At 31.0% G+C, this 21,421-nt stretch overlaps 1 protein-coding gene across 1 annotated transcript; it reads left to right on the top strand.

The window, feature by feature from the left end:
• The first annotated feature begins 7,280 nt into the window (after positions 1-7,280).
• Positions 7,281-12,137, top strand: LOC133310144 (glucan endo-1,3-beta-D-glucosidase 1-like). Its single transcript, XM_061511038.1, has 2 exons — positions 7,281-7,324; positions 10,058-12,137. The coding sequence occupies exons 1-2, from the start codon at positions 7,281-7,283 to the stop codon at positions 12,135-12,137; spliced, it is 2,124 nt and encodes a 707-aa protein (XP_061367022.1).
• Positions 12,138-21,421: the final 9,284 nt, after the last annotated feature.

Genomic DNA, 21,421 nt, shown 5'->3' with positions numbered 1-21,421 from the left:
AAGTTAAAAAAAAAAAAAAAAAAAAAAAGATGTAAATCATATCATGTTTTGCTTATATGCGGACTTCAGACTCAAGTCATCATGTAGCATGGCAGTGAACCTTTACTTGGTTAAAAAATATTATCGGATGAGTTAAAAATTTAAAAAGAAAAAACTGTCCAAACTAATAAACCACCTGTGTTAGCCCATTTTTTGCTGGTTTTATATTGAAATGAACCTGACACGGAACTCGATCATGAGTTTTCTGGTTAAACTAGTCTGGTCTAGTTTTTGGAATATATGGGGTCACATTCAATCATATTAATTAACTCTTTTCTTTCCAAATAACTTTTTCATCCACTTTGATAAAATATGATTATACAATTTACAAATAGATACTTTATTTGGGATAAATTAAAGGGGAGCAACTGAGGCGTTGGCCGGGAGAGTCGTGTTTTCTTTATATATATTTTTTAAATATTTTAATCGGTTTATCGTTTTGCTTTTAGACCGATTTGGGATGAATCCAGGATTAAAGTTTTAAACTCCTCTTAAAGATGATATTGGAAAGGAACGAACACATGCTCTTACCCCACCCACCTGCTCAACTCCTATGCACCAAATGAGCTACAGTATTTGGTGTGTGTTTTCTTTATTTGACTTGAACAATATTGTTTTATCGGAGCAAGTTTCTTGTATCCACCTACTGTTAAAAAAAAAATAGAAAATGCAGTCACCAATGCTTTGAACAACCGATTTAATTTGTCGTAATTGTAATGTTATCCTAATCCCTTTCATTCTAACTTCCAGTAAGGCGAGTCTCTAATCGTCATCATGTTATAAAATGAATATTTGGTGATTAATTACCTTATCTAAATGCACCGATAGATACCTACTACCATGTAGTGATAGTTAGTAGTTACCTACCGCGACTTGTTTTATAAGAAGAGTAATTACTTGTAGGCTTGTTAAAAAATAAAGAGAAAAAGAAAATTAAAAATTAAAAGGCATGCGTTCAAATCGCTTAACGCGAGTGTGTATAATTAACAATAATAGACACATGGGTTAGTTAGACTAAATCAAAAATAGTTAAATTCACCCAAAATAAATTACAAAAAAACGCGAACAAAATAATTTTATTGGACTGATATTTCGCTTGAATTGTTTATTTAATCTTACAAGTTAAGGACGAAGTAAATCCATAAATTTATATTACTGCACAAGATCCAAATTAATGCAAAGGTTGAAAAAGCTCGTTAGGGAGGATAACCCGGCCCATTGATGCATAGGTTGAAGATCATGACAAACAACATGAACCATTTGAATCACTTCAAATAATATTATGTATTCATCCTCCACTAGGGTCAGTCACACTATGCATAAATGGTTGAAATGATGGAAGCTCAGTTAGCGCATGAGAGTTGAATATATAGGAGTGAAAGCATATATTCGATCCTCTCAGTATTATTTTTGGGAGGGATTTAAAACTCTAATTATGGACCCGCTCCGAACCGCATAGTCTTCCGTCACGATATTTATTAAAAAAAATACTATGCATAAATGGCTACCACTCATTTACTGCAATTGGACTGCAACATTTTCGGTGCGAATATCGGAATATGTCTAAGCTTTACTCATTTGGTGCTCCTCCATCCATTTTTATTTATACAACTAGTACAGGTTGATGTCAAAGATAAAAATAAGGACGACGTCAGGTTGCTATACTTGAAACATGTCGATCCGTCCACCATTTACAAGGGAACCCTCTACTATGTGGAATTTATATATAGTCATTTATGATAAAATATATATAGTTGTGTTGTACATTATATTTGTATTATCAACAAACCAATCCATCAACAATCAACAATGATATCATATTATTTCTCTTATTTAATAAGATGCTTTCATTTATCATATAAAAAACACAATAGCATCAAACACATTTGGTGCCGTATTGAGATCCAATTCCGCCATCCTTTATTGTTTCCTTATCAATAACTAAAAATCGACCGGCATGGTGATCAAGAAGCTCATAACAGGCCTCACCACACCGTTCACCGAAATTGTATCCACAACTTTTGATCCTTTCAACATCACATCCTCCCTCTCTCCAACTCCAACCCTTATCTCATCTCCACTCAATACAATCACAAACGCCTTGAATCCTCTAAAAGTTGCAACCAACTCAGCCACAGTACTTGTTAAAACCCTTCAAGAGAATGCCTTAAACCTAATCCACCCACTTGGCTTCTTGACTTCTCCTTTATCGCTTCTAGGAGAGCTTCAAGAGCTTGTCTCCAACCCAACTAAGTTACTTGGCCTCATCACTCCTTTATGGATTTTCCTTCGTCGCTTTCTGATACTAGGACTCATTCTGCTCTTCCTTGGAGGCCTATTCACCGTGGTTCTCATCATTTTCTCGCTATTGATCATCGTAACGAGTCCTGTATGGATCCCAACAAGCACCGTTTTCTTCCTTGTCATTGCAGGATTCCTGTTAATGCGCAGGCTCGGTGTTATTGCTGTGGTTGCCTTGTTATGGCCGTATCGCTACTTTACAAAATCAGAAGGCGCCATTGAATTGAAGGCTTGCTCAACAGCTGGTTCGATCGGATGTTGAAGTGGTTTAAACTAGCTTGCTTGCTTCCTTTCTTTCCTTCTTCTTATTATTATTATTATTATTATTATTATTATGTGTCAAGATATATGAAGGAAAAAACTACTCTTATGCTACATGTGATAAATTTCTCTCCGACACATCATTCGATAACTGTGCCACCTTTTTCTTCTTTTATCTTTTTATTTTTCAAGTGGTAAAGCCCACAAATTTATCTCTATGAGACATGAAATAATTTATCTCTTTTAACATGAAATTAATAAAACTCATATATAAATTGTGCTCATTTCTAGTTTATTTCTTTAAATACTACATATCTCGGGCTTTTTGACCTTATTAATCTCATTTTCATAAGATTTTACCGGAATAATTTCTTGATCAAACGTATTACCTATATAATGCATAACGACGCGGTACTGTGGAAATCAATTTAAGACGTGGCACTTTAGCAACCGCGTCCTTTGCATTTGATCCTGACCACTCGAACGTGATACCCTGACAATCACGTCTTATTCCAAAGACGCGGAAGCGGAAGCACTGACACGCGGCTGATAGGGTACCGCATCTTGCGAATAGGACGTGATTGCCAGGGTATCACGTTCCAGTGGTCAGGAACAAATGCAAAGGACGCGGTTGCTAAAGTGTCACGTCCTAAAGTGATTCCCACAGTACCACGTCGTTATGCATTATATAGGTAATACGTTTGACCAAAAAATTATTTCGATAAAATCTTATGAAAATGAGATTACTGAAGTGAAAAAGCCCATATCTCGTCATAGAAGTGTTAACATGACAGATAGTCTATCAGTGACCTACAAGGTGACTTATCTCGTACCTGACCGAACTTAGCCTAAACATAAAACACAACAACATGCCTAGGCTAAAAGAGTATCACAAATACATTCCTGCAGTTGTGGCAGACAAATATTTTTGCCACACATTATATCTTATCAGTAAGATATAGTATAAATTTGAAATGAAGTTTTTTTGTGGGATTCACTCCTTGTTTTGTAAGAGTGGCCGGCTCCCTTTTTCTGGCACAATTGTAGAAAATTAAAGACCAAAAAATATATTTAATAAACAAAGAATATTTTTGCAGTTGTGTTATTTTTCTGCCACATACTATGCTATGAAGCACCGACACTTCAAAAACTCTGATGTGTCGTGTCTGACACTTTTCGACACTCTCCGACACTCCAACACATGTTATAGAAATTCAAAAAAAGTTCAAAGATTGCGTTACATTGGATTTTTAGTTCCAACTATTAGATTTGTTGGATTACGATTACTATTTTATTGAGTTTAATATAAATATTTAGGATATCTTAGGTTTCTTTACAAAATTTATGAATATTATAAGTTTAGTTTCGTTCTATTGTTAAATTATTAAATATTAAATATAACATACAATACATAAATTAAAAATATTATTTAATATCAAAACGTGGCCTAACGTGTTGAAATCTAACATTTTTTAGAATTAACGTGTCGGAGTGTCGTGTCATATCGTGTCTCGTGTCCCGTGTCGGTATCGGTGCTACATAGATACTATGTCTTATGGGTAAGACATAATGTAAATTTGAAACGAACTCTTTTTTTTTTGTGAGATCCACTCCCTTTTTTATGGGACCCACTTCTTGTTTTATGAGAGTGGCAAGCTCCCTTCTTCCTGTCACAGCTGCAGAAAACTAAAGCCCTTTAATAAATAGGTCTTAGGGTGGATGAATTTTCTCTCTCCAAAATCTGGTTTTTTTAAAGAGAAAAAACACTTCTAAAAAAAGTTCTGTTTGCATGCCTATTTTAAAAAAAAAAAAAAAAAGTCATAAAAGAGTCAAAATTCTATTTTTTTTTAATGCTAAAAATTTCAGCTTCTAAAAAAAGTAGAAGTCAAAAGTAAAATATTTTTTTCAAAAATCTAAATAACTTTAAATTTTATAAAAAAACATTTCTAAAATAAATAAAGCATAAAAAATATTATTTTTGGAAGTCCATCCAAACGAACCCTTAGGCCTATTTTAAAAAGTATAATCTACAAATCTTAAACTTAGTCTTTTAGTCTTTATAAATAAAATGATAATTTTTTTAAGGAATTTATACTTCTTTTGTGCGGCAGAATAGCACAAATTGCAGCCGACACAAATATTGCGGGGCCCATCTGATTTTTAAAATAAGAAGGAAAAAAGAGCTCGAATTTCCATATCTCAATGGCATATGAAGAATGATTTGCTTTTAAACCCATTTATTTAATATTATACCCAATATTCTTCGCAACTTGTAAGTCTCTTATCTATTAATTAACCCTAGTTTTATTCCTAACCCTTATTCGTCGCACAACATCACCATCATTGCACCATCGCGCGTGCCTCACATCGCAGCACACTTGCATCATTGTTGAAGTTGGTTCTCTTCTCTCCCCTGTTTTGTTCTTTGCCTTTCTTTGTTTTAGAGTTAAGATATCTAAAATCTACTATAAAGCTTCGACGCAGTTGAGTGTTATGTTATTTCTTCATTTTATTTTTTCTATTGGTCGAAACATGTATATTTAATTTAGGCTTTAATGTTTCTACCTTGAATGTAGATAAGTTATATTTATATTCACTCTCAAAACGACGTCGTTATAGATTGAAAAATTATAATGAAAAAGACTATTATAATCATGAAATAAATTATAATTACAAAAATATCTTAATTTCTGTCATAAAATGACGTCATTTTGAGCTCAATATAGATAACTTATCTACATTAATTGTAAAAAAATAAATACCTTTAATTTATTACAATTTGTATTACGGTAGGCCTTGTCATGCCAGGCCTCTTACTTTTTAAAAACATGTCATATTAGACAAATCGGACCTATAAGTTCGCACTTATCAAATTAATACGTCAAGCCAAGCTTTAAATATTATGAGCAATTATGAGACCAAAATCTAGCTGTCTCATCCCATTTATATCCTTTACCTGATCACCTTTTATCCTAATTCTTTATCAATAATGTTATACATCAGTATCATTTTATACCTTTATGCTTTTTGTGATTTGATTATAAATAGTTTTTTTTTTAAATCATGCGACATGATGTATATCCTTTGTGATTGATTATCAAGATTTTTGTTTTTTTTACTTATGTTACTATTCAATTTGAGAAACAGTAAAGGAAACAACGGATTTCAATCATGCGAGATGATGTATATCTTAAAATCATATATTAAATATATTTTTTTCTTTTTTTGGTGAAATATTATTATTTTTTCTTTATAGACATACTAATAAAGCAAAGAGCACCCCCGAATATGTTAGGATTAGGATTGTCTGCATATTTTTAAACTCGGTAGGGTTGCAGTTTTTCATCAGGCTATTAAGATGTTGAAGTATATTTATCATGGGTTTGGTGTTTGTCATTTTAAATGACATAAATTATGTCATTTTAGGAGAGAGATAGACACAAAAAAATAAAAATCATGAGAGAAAGAAAGTGGATGGCTTTTTTAATTTAAAATTTAAATAAAAAAATTTCTGTGTCTGTTTCTCTCTTAAAAGGACAGAGTGTTATGTCATTTAGAATGACAAATACTTCTGCCATTTATCATTTATATTTATATTATCTTATGAAGTATTTCTTACGATCAAGATTTTATGCAATTTTTTTCAAACTGCAAAGAATCCATTTTCCTTTGTGGTTAGTCCCTTTGTCAGATACTGGACCAATCACTTTACAAAAGTTATATTAACATAAGACTTGTGGTAAATTTCAGTTTATTTCCTACTGAATTGTCAAAATGGATCACCTTATCCCATTATGCTCTAGCGTATGTGGTTAGGGTGAAAAAATATATTGGGTCAAAAAGCCCGTAATAAGAAAAATTTGTTGGGTCAAAATATCTATAATAATAAAAATTACTAGGGCCAATTCACAAGCCATCTAGCGGACTTTTAGTATATGAAAAAAAAAATTATCAGGAATCGTCATTATTGAAAATATGGTAGAAAAAAAAGTTTTTGGAAATATTGCTAAAAAATTATTTAATAGGTCAAAATATTATCGAAAATATTAACTAAGTTTCCTGTACATATATTTGTTGGAAATATAAGGTGAATTTACAAAAATAACTTCATAATAATATTTGACTTTTGAAACTCAATTAGAAAAAAAAAACAATACGCATAAAGAATGAACTATTTCATTCGGAACGAAAGGGTATGTTTGATTGTGTTTTGGATTTTTTGTTCTTAAAACTGTTTTGTAAAATAATTATGGAAACAGTTGTTTTCTATGTTTTGAAAATTAAAAATCAAAACAGAAAACAAAACCAACTCAGACATGTTCTCTAAATTTGATTCTAAAAATAAAAAAATAATTATAATTTTTAAAATTCGTTTTACGAAATCAGACTTTACCAAGAAGTTTTTTTATTTTTTTGTTCTAAAACTAAAAACTGCTTTTAAAAACATTAGTTAAAGAGAGTCTTTCTTTCTCTCTCTATATTTCTTCTTGAGATGTGCAATTAAGCCATACCCTGTTCGTATTTTTTCTTCTTCTTCACCCTGTGATGTTTCTCCGATAACCCATTTGGCTTCAAGTTAGCTTCTTCCACTGATTAGAACAACCTTTGACATGTTCTGTGATGGGTTATTTACTTGTTTATTTTTGCATGTGTGGCTCTTATTCGTCACCCTTTAGATAATGGAAAGTGCTCAGTTCCTTTTTCATCATGCCCATGAATATCTGTGTGCAGCTATTTCGAAATTTGAGGATGCCCTTTTAACAATTTTTGATCTTTTTCAAGGAATCTCTTGTTTTCAGAGTTAATTTTTTGTTGGGGGCTCTATTCTGGATTCCCCCTTGGATGTAGTAGCATACACAGACCTGTTTCACAGCAAATCGATCTAATAAGCTAGGGGTATTTTGATCCTGAAAATGTGTTATTACTTTCCCACTGGTGGGAAAAAAATACCATCCCTTCATTCCTTGGATGGTGTTTTCAGTTGGCAATCGTGTGTGTAAATATAAAGCATGGGGGAAAAAAAATTCCTGCATTATTTTTAAATTCCTCCTACCAAATGTGAAAAAATTATTTTCCCCATCCAATTTTTTCAAGATTTCTTACAAAATTCTCCTACCAAACAGCCTCCTAAAGTTACAATATTAAAAAACTCATTTTTTTATCATATTTAATATGTTCAAAATTATTCTAACTAATACATTTTTAATACTTTCTTAAAAAAAATTACATAAAATATTAATTTTTTCCAATAATTAAATAGGTGAGTCTATATAAAAAATAGGTTTAAAGTTTCTAAAATTATTTTAGATAATTTTATCTAATATTCAGCAAAATACACATGGGTCCATGTGAATCCATATGAAGAGAAGAGAAAAAAAGAAAACATGAGTCTCACATACTCTTATACTTGTATTTTGGTGAACATTAGATAAAATTATTTAAAGTATATTTATAAACTTTAAACCATAAAAAATATTAATGTCCCGGTCATTTTTATTATATCTTAAAATAATATTGATATTTATTATTAAATAATACTGGGAAAAAAAAATTTGTCTCTTTCATAAAATTTTTGGAAGAGGATTATACTTACAATTATTTTTATGGTTATTGGATCGAAATTAAATCAATGGTTATAAAATAACATTAAATGAGAGCCATTGATTTAATTTTGATCTAACAACCATAAAAGTAGTTGTAAGAGATTACAAGAAAAAATAAGTTGTAAGTATAACCTCTTCCAATTTTTTAAAATGACTTTTAACTTATCAAATAAAATAACATGGCATGGCAACATTATAAGTTACTCTAGAATATTCTATGTTTTTCTTTATTAATTTTCAAGAGTTGTTCGAATGGGTGATTGTAATTCTGTTACAAATATCTTATTAAATAGTAACAAGGTAATAGAAAAAAAGGATATAAAAGGAAGTTAAAAAAAAATCTCTCTCTATCCCCAATTCCTGATCTCTTTCTTATTCCTAAATTCTCTTTTTATATTCTCATTTATAAGCATGAATTAATTCATTTACTCATATAAATAAAGGGTTCATTTTTTCTGCAGTCCAACGTAGATAAATTATTTACATTGAGCCTAACACGACATCATTTTATGACAAAAATCAAGATATTTTTTTAATTATAATTTATTTTGAAATTATTATAATCTTTTTTATTATAATTTTTTAATATTTCAACCCAAAACGACGTCATTTTTAAAGTAAATATAGATAACTTATATACATTATTGTAGAAATATTGAATAAATAAAATATCCTAAAAACGCCAAATTTAATGGCAAAACATAAGACAAAAGTTTGTTCTTTTGAGAGAATTTGTGCCCACACAAACAGTGTGGAGTTCCAAATTAAAGCTAAACTTCTTCACTGTGAAGAGTTTCATGATTTATTTTTCCTTCTCTCATTTGGACAAATAAAGTATTAAAATTCAAACGACTTCATCATGTCATACCTTTCTTGCTTGCACATTACATGTTGGATATGTAACCTCCAACATTACATTCCTCTTGAATGACCTCCATGTCTTTCCTGAAATGGTCACATTCACATTAGTGTTGGCCACAACATTCCCTTTAACCTTAATCAATCAATCAATCATATATTATTCACGTGCAATTGTGACATTGTCCAAAGTATTCAGCGAAGGCCTAAATGAAGCCAACAAGCCAAACACAACAATGAGAAAAATGTCACTTTTCACTTTTTTTTTACTTAAATGTCACACGAACAATGTTATTTCTCAATATGTCACGCGGGCAAGTTTGCAACAGTACCTAGCGAACTCGGTAGTCAATGATTTCGTTACACGTGGCACATTTTTGCAGGAAAAGTTGACTGCCACGTGTCCAAGTTCGCTACGGCTGATAGCGAACAGTGAACTTGGTAGCCAATGATTTCGTGACACGTGACACACTTTTGCAGAAAAAGCTGACTGGACGAAGTTCGCTACCAGGGAGTAGCGAACTTGTTGTCCACCAGAAACGTGCCACGTCAGCAAACCAAGTTCGCGGGGCACTGTAGCGAACTTGCTCGTGTGGCATATTGAGAAATAACACTGTTCGCATGACATTTAAATAAAAAAAGTCAGTGAACAATGATATTTTAATCACTGTTCCCAAGCCAAACACCCTCTCCTGCATCTGCATCTGCTACTAAACTTCAATCCACACACCAAATAGTGAAATATAAAAATTTGAAAAAAAATAATTAAAAAAAAATAGCGTCTGTTATTTCCTCTATGCACCAATAGTGCCAAAGGTTCTTGTTGTGCATATTTCCTCCACAATTATAGGAAACAAATAATCCCAAAATTATAGGATCTCAATACCACAACTACTAGCAACCAATTCTGATAAAACTCAGAGTAAGGTGAACACTTAAGATATCAATATCAACAACTTCAAAGAACACAACAAGAGCTTATAAAAACCCACAAGCCCCCATTGCCACTTCCACCCCTCACCAATATCAATGGCTCACCAACCACATGTACCATTCCTCTTCCCACAAACTCATTCCACTGTCCTCCCTGAACCCTCCAATTTCTTCTCTCCAGACTTGCTCTCAAGTCCACTCCCTACAAACTCTTTCTTCCAAAACTACGTTCTCAAAAATGGTGACCAGCCAGAATACATTCATCCTTACCTCATCAAATCATCAAAATCATCCCTTTCTGTCTCTTACCCATCTCGCTTTTTCACTGCTGCTTTCATATACCAAGTCTTCATAGCTGACCTCACCATCTCTGCCTCGGAAAAAACTAACCCACATTCTTATGATAAGCATGTTATCTCTTCCTACAATGATCTCAGTGTCACCTTGGATATCCCTTCCTCCAATCTGAGGTTCTTTCTCGTTAGGGGAAGTCCCTTTCTGACAGCATCTGTTACTAGTCATACACCACTTTCCATCACCACCATCCATGCAATCCTTTCGTTTTCTTCAAATGACTCACTTACCAAGCATGTTTTTCATCTTAACAATGGTCAAACATGGCTTATATATGCCTCTTCACCAATCAAATTCAGTCACAGCCTCTCTGAGATTACTTCTGATGGATTTTCTGGCATAATTCGGATAGCATTGTTGCCTGATTCGAGTCCAAAATATGAGGAGATCCTTGACAGGTTCAGTTCTTGTTACCCTGTGTCTGGGGATGCTGTACTCACAGAACCATTTTTTGTTGAATATAAATGGAATAAGAAAGGGTTGGGTGATTTGTTAATGTTAGCACATCCTCTCCACCTTCAACTATTGTCTAAGAATGAGTGTAATGTTACTGTTCTGGATGATTTTAAGTATAGCAGCATTGATGGGGACCTTGTTGGTGTTGTTGGAGATTCATGGTTGTTAAAAACAGATCCTGTTTCTGTTACTTGGCATTCTACCAGCGGTGTCAAAGAGGAATCATATGATGAAATTGTTTCAGCTCTTTCTAAAGATGTGGAGGGTCTGAATTCTTCTGTAATAACAACAACTTCATCTTACTTTTATGGGAAATTGATTGCAAGGGCAGCGAGGCTAGCATTGATAGCTGAAGAGGTTAATTTTCTTGATGTGATTCCTAAAGTTAGGAAGTTCTTGAAGGAAACAATTGAACCGTGGCTGGAGGGAACTTTCAATGGGAATGGATTTCTTTATGATGAGAAATGGGGAGGTATCCTTACAAAACAAGGGTCTACTGATTCAGGTGCTGATTTTGGGTTTGGAATTTATAATGATCACCATTATCATCTTGGATATTTCCTTTATGGAATTGCAGTGCTTGCAAAGATTGACACATCATGGGGAACAAAATATAAACCTCAAGCCTATTCACTAATGTTAGATTTTATGAACCTGGGAAAAGGATCAAACTCCAAGTATACACGGCTAAGGTGTTTTGATCTTTATAAATTGCATTCTTGGGCTGGAGGGCTAACTGAATTTGCAGATGGAAGAAATCAAGAAAGCACAAGTGAAGCTGTAAATGCATATTATTCAGCAGCATTGATGGGCTTGGCATTTGGTGACACACACCTTGTTGCCACTGGATCAACTCTTGCAGCATTGGAAATTCATGCAGCTAAGATGTGGTGGCATGTGAAAGGGGGAGATAACATGTACGAGGAAGATTTTACAAAAGAGAACAGGTTAGTGGGTGTTCTATGGGCTAACAAGAGAGACAGTGGACTATGGTTTGCTCCACCTTTGTGGAAAGAGTGTAGGCTCGGCATTCAACTCTTACCCTTGTCACCTATTTCTGAATTCTTGCTCTCTAATGTTAGTTTTGTGAAGGAACTTGTGGAGTGGACACTGCCAGCTTTGAATAGGGATGGTGTTGAAGAAGGATGGAAGGGGTTTGTGTATGCTCTGGAAGGAATCTTTGATAATCAAGGTGCATTGGACAAGATAAGAAGCTCAAAAGATTTTGATGATGGGAACTCATTGACTAATCTCTTATGGTGGATTCACAGCAGAGGTGATGGAGAAGGGAATTTTGTCCCAGAAAATATTGCCAGTTTGTTAATACACTAATCTTCCCATTCTCATTTGAATTTGTGTTATCTCGTGCTGCCAAAATATAATACATAAAAGGGCGTTAGTTTTTCCATGCTACAGATGATAAGCAATAATTCCCGTAGATACATAATAACATTGGCTCCATCCATTTTTTTCAAAAACAAAAAACAAATAAAAATGGCACAAATTTCGATCTATGAACAGGAATTGTAATATATTTTCCTACAACAAAAGATGATGTTTTCCCTACATAAAATTCATGTTTTTACATTCAGTTTTCGATCTATAAACATTCAGCTTGTGATTAGTAGAGGAGAAAATTTTTTTGTCCAGGAAATCTCGATTTTCAAAAATATGATTTTTACATTCAGTTTACAATAATATCTGAAAATTTAAAATTTAGAAAAGATCAGTTTTCCGAAAATCCTGCCAAAAGCCACATACCAAACGTGTCGTGTTAACATTCAAATATGAATTTGACCAGTATTTTTTTTTTTGATTAATTATCATTTTGATATGTCTTGCGGAATCAACCCACATAAAAATCAAATTGTGTTTAGGGTTAGAAACTCATTAAATTCAGTTTGTGAATTATTCAGAATCTCAGATCTTGTTAACCAGCAAAATTAGTTAAGCATTGAATGTTTTGACAGGTATAAAAAAATATGCTGAGATCATATTGAATATATTCGTATTTATATTAAATTTGTACCGAGTCATGTAAACATGAATGGCCACCCCTAAAGCATAATTAATGATTTCAATATTTAAAATAAAATGAGAATAAGCTATAATAATTTCTTGAACATGCAGCTATAATAATTTCTTACAATATTGTTTCTGTACTTCTGTATTTTAACTGACGGGCTTTCCTTACAATTCCTTTTATTAGTAAACTCTGGGGAATTTCGTAAAAATAATTAAAGGAAAATAAAAGTATAATGTTATAGGAAAATTGTTAGGTTATATTATAGAAATAGAGATTGTGAGACCCACAGACTCGCACTTTTTTTTTTTTTTTGAAAATAAGTGTGGGTCTCATAATCTCTACCTCTATAATATAATCTAATAAATTTTTTGCAATATTATACTTTTTTTCCCCATAAATAAATATCGTGACTTTTGGATTCATTGCCTTCTCTTATGGGGCATTTGGTTGAGGAGAAAATTTTTGAATACTAAGAAAATATAATTACTAGAGATATGGTGGGAAAGTAAATTTGGTAGAAAAATCAAAAAAAGGTTTTTTGGTTGGCCAAAATTTTACTGGGAAAATTGGGTAAAATTTTGTAAGTCTATGTTTGGTTGAAGATAAAATATTGATGAAAAAATGAGTTGCAATTACCAAAACAACCCTTTTAAAATTTTTGAATTTGAATTACCCTTTACAAAAAACGTCCGTGAGTCTCTGTCTATGACCTTTGTCCATCTGTCTTGTTTGAGTCTGTGTGATTTGTATTATCGTACTATTGTCGTGAGGCATTAGTTGCAATTATGATTTAGATTATGAGGGTATATTTTTTAACAAATTGTTATTTTCTGTTTCATTTAGCCGAACAATTCCAAATACCACATGCCAAGTGATATTATGTGCCAGTGTATTTTGTGCAATTTTACACGCCAATATCGATTGCTAGGTGAAAGAAATTGGTGGGAAAATATTATAATCTCTTCTACCGGTATAATTAGATTCCCAATTTCAAACACCTATCTATCTCCTAAGATACCTCGTACCAAACACTACCTAAACACCACCTAAACACCATGTTTGGTAGAAGTTTAGGGAAAAAAATAATAGGCAACCGTTTTTCCATGCAATTTCAGATTTGTGTGTAAAATAATGCAAAAATCACTACTTAAAAATACCACCTTGGAGGTGGTATTTGCAGATGACAAGGCAAGTGAAAAAATGAGCACGATGGGTCAGACGGAAATGCCCATGGCGGGTCTGCAAATGAACATGGCGAGTCACAACTCAAGGTCAGTGGTGGGAAAAGAGACAAGTTGCAGCTCCTCCTCCTCGAGCCACCACCTCCACCACCCGCAGCACCACAGCCAGTGTCGTTATCCGCCTCATCGCCACTATTATCGGAGTCATGGAGGTTGTGCCAGGCCAAAGACTTCAATATGTTAACATGTTTAGCATATTTTGTTTGGTTCCCAATCCAAGCATCATTGAACAAAACACACATCTTCGTTTGGTTCCCAGTGAAATTATGGTCCATGAAAGTGTTTTGGTTACATTTGTTACTCAAATTATGGTCCATGAAAGTGATTATGGTCCATGAAAGTGTTCAGGGCAGGGAGATTTTCAACCATGGAAACAAGAAAGTGAACGTTGTTGATTTTTTTTTTCAGTTTCAAAATTTAAAATGTCGACTTTCGTAATTTACACCAATTATCCCATCAATATTTTACTTTCTACCAAACATTGATTTTGAAAACTTAAATCAAATTTTCAGGTAAAATTTCACTCTACCAAACAAATTTTTTTAATTTTTCCTATCAAACTTATTTTCATACAATATTTTCATTAATTATGTTTGTCTGGTAAAAAAAATTTTCTTCTCTACCAAATGCTTCATCATTTATTGCAAATGTGTTACATTTTGTTTCTCAGAAAAAAAATTGGGACAATCAAGCCAAGAAAGAAAGTAATTGCTTAAATACAACCCTAGGTGAAGAAATGGAGTTTCTGGTTTTAATTTGAAAAAAGATGATGACAACTTGGCATATTAGGACATGTTTGGTGCATAGTATTGAATAAGATCTGATTAAATTTTAATATTATCCAACGTTTGGTATGGTATTGTATAAGATAATATCTTTAAATATTTTAAAAATTAATATATTAAAAAAAATATTTTAATATATTAATATTGAAATGATATATTTGTTCTTGAAAATAGTATTTGTAAGCAATATTAATACATCAACCCTTTATCAGGCCTAATCTCATCTTCTTAAGCCTGATTAAGTTATACATCATTTTGATGTATTAAGAGATTCGGCTGTATAAGCTTATATTATACGATGGTCACACCAAAGAGCTGAAAATGTCATAACATATACTATAAGCTTATACTTTATACATACGCGCCCGTAAAATCTCAACTACATGCGATTCAATTTGAATTTCTGAGACAATAATATCAAACGAGAGCATAAAAGTTAGGGAGCTATTTATATTGTATCAAGGATTTTTGTCCATTATAAAAAAACTACATGATCTTTTATTCACCTATTTTGTCTTTTAGATTCCTAAGGAACTACAGGACACAATGGTCAGCTAGATGCTATTCGTCATGAAATTCAAAGTATATCAATCATAAATCCTGGTCCCATGACCCGGATGCTTGTGGATAATCTTGGCCAAACATCTATCAAATGGTATTATTTACTGGAAGTTTTTTGGGACACAGTTTAGTATTCTAAACTTTTACTGATAAAGTTGCTGGGATTTATCGTGTTCTGTTCTGTTGTTGATAATCGTAAATAATCAATTCAATCCAAAAGCTTAAGCTGTTAGGTGAGGTTACATTAATGGTTTTATATATCTCAACACGCGCCTTCACACGATAGTCCATTGGACTTCAAGAGTGGACAATGCACATGCTCACCTACCTGTGCGAAGAAAGAAATTCCACTAGAAAGAAAGAGGGGGCGGTGAGGATCGAACCCGGTACACCGAGACTTTGATACCATATAAAGAACCAATTCAACCCAAAAGCTTAAGCTGTTGGTTGGGTGAGGTTACATTAATAATTTTATATAGGGAAAAACTCACTAATGCTCCTGTGGTTTGCTTCAGAATCATTTATGCCCCTGTGATTTTTTTCTATCACATATGCCCCTGTGCTTTGTAAAAAATAAGAAACCACAGGGGTATATGTGATAAAAAACATACCCTTTTACAAATCACAGGGACATATGTGATAAAAAAAACCACAAGAATATAAGTGATTCTGAAGTAAACCACAGAGACATTAGTGAACTTCTCCCTTTTATATATCTCAACAATAATATTAGCAGTAGTAAACCAGAAGATGTTGGAGATAATAACTCGATCACACCCACAACTTTGACATTATTATATACTGCTTTAGGGACTGTGTGCTTACATGTCAATAATTATTTCCAGGATTCAACTTCAATGGCCTCCAATTCATGCAATATGCAAGTCAAGCAACTACTTATGCCAGATTGGCCGAGTCCCCTACCATGAAGAATGGTTTAATGGCAAGTAGTACCGATGTCGAGAAGATTAATGAACAAAAGCATACTGTCTTACCAATTTCTGCTGAAAACACTGGATTTTTACCAAATCGTGGGGGTAATATTAATTTATGTTATTTAGTTGGCTTTCCTTACCATGATTATCTAATACCTGTGTTGCAAACTTATGCTATGGGGCTTTTTACTTGGCTTCTTTATATTTACATAATATATTGTGGTCATATTGCTTCCTATTATATATATGGGAAAAAGATTTCTCATGTTCGCATGAGAAGTCTTTTCTCTTATCATTTTTATTTTGATGTCCATATCAATTATTATTTTTTTTCTTTAAAATGGGCTTTATCCCTTTCACTCTAAGAAAATTTAAATTTCTGGTACAACATGAAAAATTACAAACCTATATATATTGTGCACAAGCATATGTACTGTCACTAAAAGATGTAGCTTTTTGTAACTTCCATTACACACGCACAGACATAGAGATGCTTTCAGATGTGATGGTCTGCAGTGCATTTTTGTGGTTCAAAAAAATATGTATATGAATTTTGTGTGATCCGTCTCAATAAAATTTTCTTAATTTTTTCTTTTGATTCGTTTTTTCAATGGTTACTGCAGATAAGTTATCTGCAGTAAGTCCAATACTATGTTGTTTTAGAGCAGAAATCATAGTATTTTTGTAATTTTAATTTATTTCAGGTTATAATAGTCTTTATATTTATAACTTTTTAAGATTTCAATACCAAAACGACATCGTTTTAAAAAAAATGCAGATAACTTATCTGCAGTAACTGCATAAACATTTTTTCCTTTTTTTCTTATACTCCTTCGTTTTCTTCTATGGAGAACATTTTTGTCTGGAGTTTCTTCTTCATCTTCGATTTATGTTGCTACTTTCCCTAATTTATTTTAGGTATTTAATCCAGCTTTTAATTTTACTTTATTTTATCGTCTACGTTACTCTAATCAAGCCATATCTCTGCTTTTCACATGTTGCCTCTCATTTCTATTGCTCTAACCCGTGAGTCATAGTTTCACCTACCGGTTCATAGTCCAAACGCGATTTAACCTATATAAATATGGGGTTTGATTTTTTTATGTTAAATAAAAATTCAATTCTTATGTTGTAGAGATAAAAAGCATGTGAGACTCATTTGTTAGAAAAAATTATATGTAGGACTCATGTCAGCACGGAAATCGAAAGGTGTGTAGGAAAATTTGAATTCTCATGTTAAATGAGAATTATAAAACCCTATAAATATTGACAAAATGAGTGTGCTGATATATTAAATATTTTATTTATTATAATAAATTTTTTAATATATTATTCAAAAAAATTTTAACAATTTATTATTAATTAACTAATTAATATTATTTTAATAAAAATATAGTTGTCTTGAAATAGTATAAATAAAGAATAGAAAATATTTAAAATGATAAATTACAATGCATGAACTATGGTTTTCAATTACCCACCATTTTTTTGGTAAATAATTATGCACCATTTTCATAACTATATGTCTATATTAGATTGTTTTATGAATTGCCGTTTTTGTGTTTTATTATCTCCAATTCGAAATACTTGGCTGATTTTTATATCTTGAAAGATGTTTCTATAGTTTAATTATTCTCCATATAAGTTATTAGTTTTTTTTTTAAATTAGCTTATTATTTTAACATTTTTTTTATATATTTATGGGTTTATTATTTTTACTAAAATAAATTTGTCTCTTATCACCTTAAAATAATAACATTTTAGGGTTGTTAAAAAAAATATCATGATAAAAATTAATTTTAAAATAAATTATAATTATAAAATTCATTTTTCTCTAACCTCAAAATGATCTCGTTTCAACGTGATATTTTTTTCTAGGCCATGAAAAATAATAAACTTATATTTCATATTTTTTTTTCTAACATTCGCCATATATATTGCCGAAATTTCTATTATGCAACGAATGTATTAATTTGGGTACATATTTTTTCAAAAGAAGAAAGTTTTTTTTTTTACTTCATTTTTTTTAAGTTATTTCCATCTAAATCCCTTTTTTCTGCTCCTTTTGGATGAGATATATGGTGGAGTTTTGACTCGTCATCATGGGCTGTTTTCTCCATTCATATTATTGATGAATGATGCATAAATTTAATTTTTTGTGTGTAAAAATTTAATTTTCATTTAAAAAATAAGAGTGACACTAATAAGGATATAATTTTTGTCTCTGCACAATAATGGTTTTGATAATGCGTCGTGAAATAATTATTCGAAAAAAATTATTAAATAAATACATATAAATATTTTTTTAGCTAATAGATTTAAAATTTTTAGGGAAAATTTAAAAAAAAAATCCTCTTTGGTTTGTCCCATAATCATTTATCCTTATATATTCATTTTTATTGCTTACTTTTCATGTGATTTTTTTCATCCAAGTCTTAATTAACATTGTTAAATATTGGGTTAATCTATCAATTTTATCTCCATGAACAATAAAAAACACAAGAGGTAAGTAATTAAAAAAACTCAAGGAGGTAAGTAATATAAATCACAATGGGATTTTTGAACTTTTTCTTTACATCAATTAAATTTTTTTTGATAGAGGATCAATGTGAAATTTTACAAATTAATGGTGTAGACTGTCGTAAATAAATGTTCTGTTCAATATCATTCACATGTGTCTTTTATGTTTGTCATTTATATGTATATTTTATGTTTGTTGATTGTTGTATTTGAATACAACATTATAGATGTTCATAGTTGTTCAAGAAAATATTATTATTGTATTAATAATTTAGCTTTTTTATTTCAATTTTATATGTTTATTTATAATAAATTAAAAATTAAAAATTAATATTTAAAAATAGAGCACCCATTAACAAATCTATTAGCATTTTGCTAACTTTACACTGTCTAATCCTAATTTAAGTACATCACAAAAGTGTTAAAAAAATATAACGAAATTTATCTCAATTCTCTCTTCTTCTTTTTTTACAACAAGGCATTAAAACTTTTTTCTTTGGCAAAAAGTTGTGGTGGATGTTGAATAAAACATCTTTATTTGCAATTGCCATGAACCCCATTAAGAGTTCCACATTGTTCCTCACATCAAGTTTTTTTTCTTTTTCATTTTTTAATTATTGTAAAGGAAAAGTTCAAAAATCCTCTTATGATTTAATATTTGATCACTTATTCTCTTAAGCTTCTTTATTTTAATCATTTATTTACCTTTTTGTGTTTTTTTAAATTGTTAAAAGGGACAAAATGAATAAATTTGTTCAATATTTAACGACCTTAAATGTGAAAAATCACAAGAAAGATAAGTGATAGAAAAAATTAGGGGAATAAATTATTATCGAACAAATCACTTGGAGATTTATGAAGTTTTCCCAATTTTTTATAATAAAATATTTAATATTCAATTCAACTTTCTTTGAATGAACATCTTTAAAGGGAGATTATTTCATAAAAGAATGCATGTAATCATATTCATCACTCATTAACCGAGAAGTCACGATCCCTGTTTATATGAGAAACTAATTTGGACATTACCGAAAAGAGTGCAAGTAAGCCATATTTTTTATTGGGACAGCAAGCAAGCCATCTATTTTTATATATCTTTTTTTTTTCAAATAATTATTTAGCTCAACAAACCATAAACTTTAACTTTGAACAATGATGCAAAGGTCAGTGACAATGCTCATAAACAATAAGATTTAACAACTTCACGCTACTGCATTTTGTCATTGTGAGAACTCTTTCCCTTATTGCATTGTATGTAATCGCTTTTGGCATATGATGACTGTGACAAGAAGAATGAGATCCAAGAAACAAGTATAATAAATAAATAGAAGTTAGAATCAACCTCTCAGCCACTGACTATTCCAACTATTATTCTCAATAATGTTGACCATAACTCATAATTATCACAACCACACGGTTCAACATTCCATGCCACTACTACTCATATTTTTAATGAAGGCATTGTAGCCATGTTCTTCAGGTTCCCCAACCCCAACCATCATAAAATCATTTTTGCAATTAAATTTTTATTTATTTATAAAATTTAAAAACATTATACTTATAATAAGAGAAACTTATACTAAAAAAAATGATCTTATTTATTATTAATTTGTTTATGATAATTGGGGCAGTTATATTTACTATTGAAATTTTTTACTGTTTTATTATTAAACTAATCATCGTTGATTTTTATTAGTCTGACAGTTTTAATTTTTAAAAAATAATAATTAATTAATGAGTTTTATAAAAATTATATCGTAAAAAAAGTGATTGTGTAATATTATAGAGATTCATTTTGCGTACCTTAATTTTTTTTTTGTTTCAAAAAATGCGGGCTCCACAAAATATTGTGTAAATAAAAAAAGTAATTATATCATATTGCATGATAAATATAAATCTCTTAATTAATATGTATAATTCAAAAAGTTAAAACCATCATATTGATAGAAATTAATAGTAATTAATTTAGTAGTAGAGTTATACATTTTTTTAATAATAAGTATAACATGTAGCTATGATAATATGTACAACTTTTTTTAGGATACTTTTAAGTTTTTTTAGCCACCACAAGACAAGGCAATTGCTGGTGATGACAAGAAATGCTATTCCTGATGAGTGACAGAGAGAAAGAATCAAAGGGATAAATGGAATAGAATCTTACAAAATAGGGGATTATGATCGTTGAACTGGGAAATTCCACTTCGAGAAAAGAAATCTCAACGGGTTAAAGGAACTTTACAGTATGACAAGAAATTAATAACTCAATAAAAAATTAGGATTTGGATCCTGTAACGTTTAAAAGTATAATTACTTATTGATGATAAAATAAAATATATATATATATATAATATTTAAATAAATGATTATAATTAAATAATATAACTACTTTTAAACATAAGAAGATTCAAATAAAAAAATTAAGTGATAAACAAATATAATAACTACTCTTTTGTTATTCCAGTTAAAAAAGACAGTAAAAACAAAATAAAATCAAATGATTAAATGATTGTCTGTTTCAATTTTCAATTTGGACACAACCTTTTCACAT

This window comes from Gastrolobium bilobum, unplaced genomic scaffold, assembly GCF_033153095.1.
Source record: "Gastrolobium bilobum isolate Gb01-03AN ecotype WA unplaced genomic scaffold, APGP_CSIRO_Gbil_v1 utg24462, whole genome shotgun sequence".
In the NCBI taxonomy this organism is placed as follows: domain Eukaryota; kingdom Viridiplantae; phylum Streptophyta; class Magnoliopsida; order Fabales; family Fabaceae; genus Gastrolobium; species Gastrolobium bilobum.
This window is presented reverse-complemented; position numbering and strand designations above follow the sequence as displayed.

Excerpts from the sequence above, each read along its gene's own strand:
- LOC133310144 (XM_061511038.1), top strand. The coding sequence starts at position 7,281 with ATGGAAAGTGCTCAGTTCCTTTTTCATCATGCCCATGAATATCT. Across the intron at positions 7,325-10,057 it reads CATCATGCCCATGAATATCT|CCCCCATTGCCACTTCCACC; the intron begins GTGTGCAGCTAT and ends AAAACCCACAAG.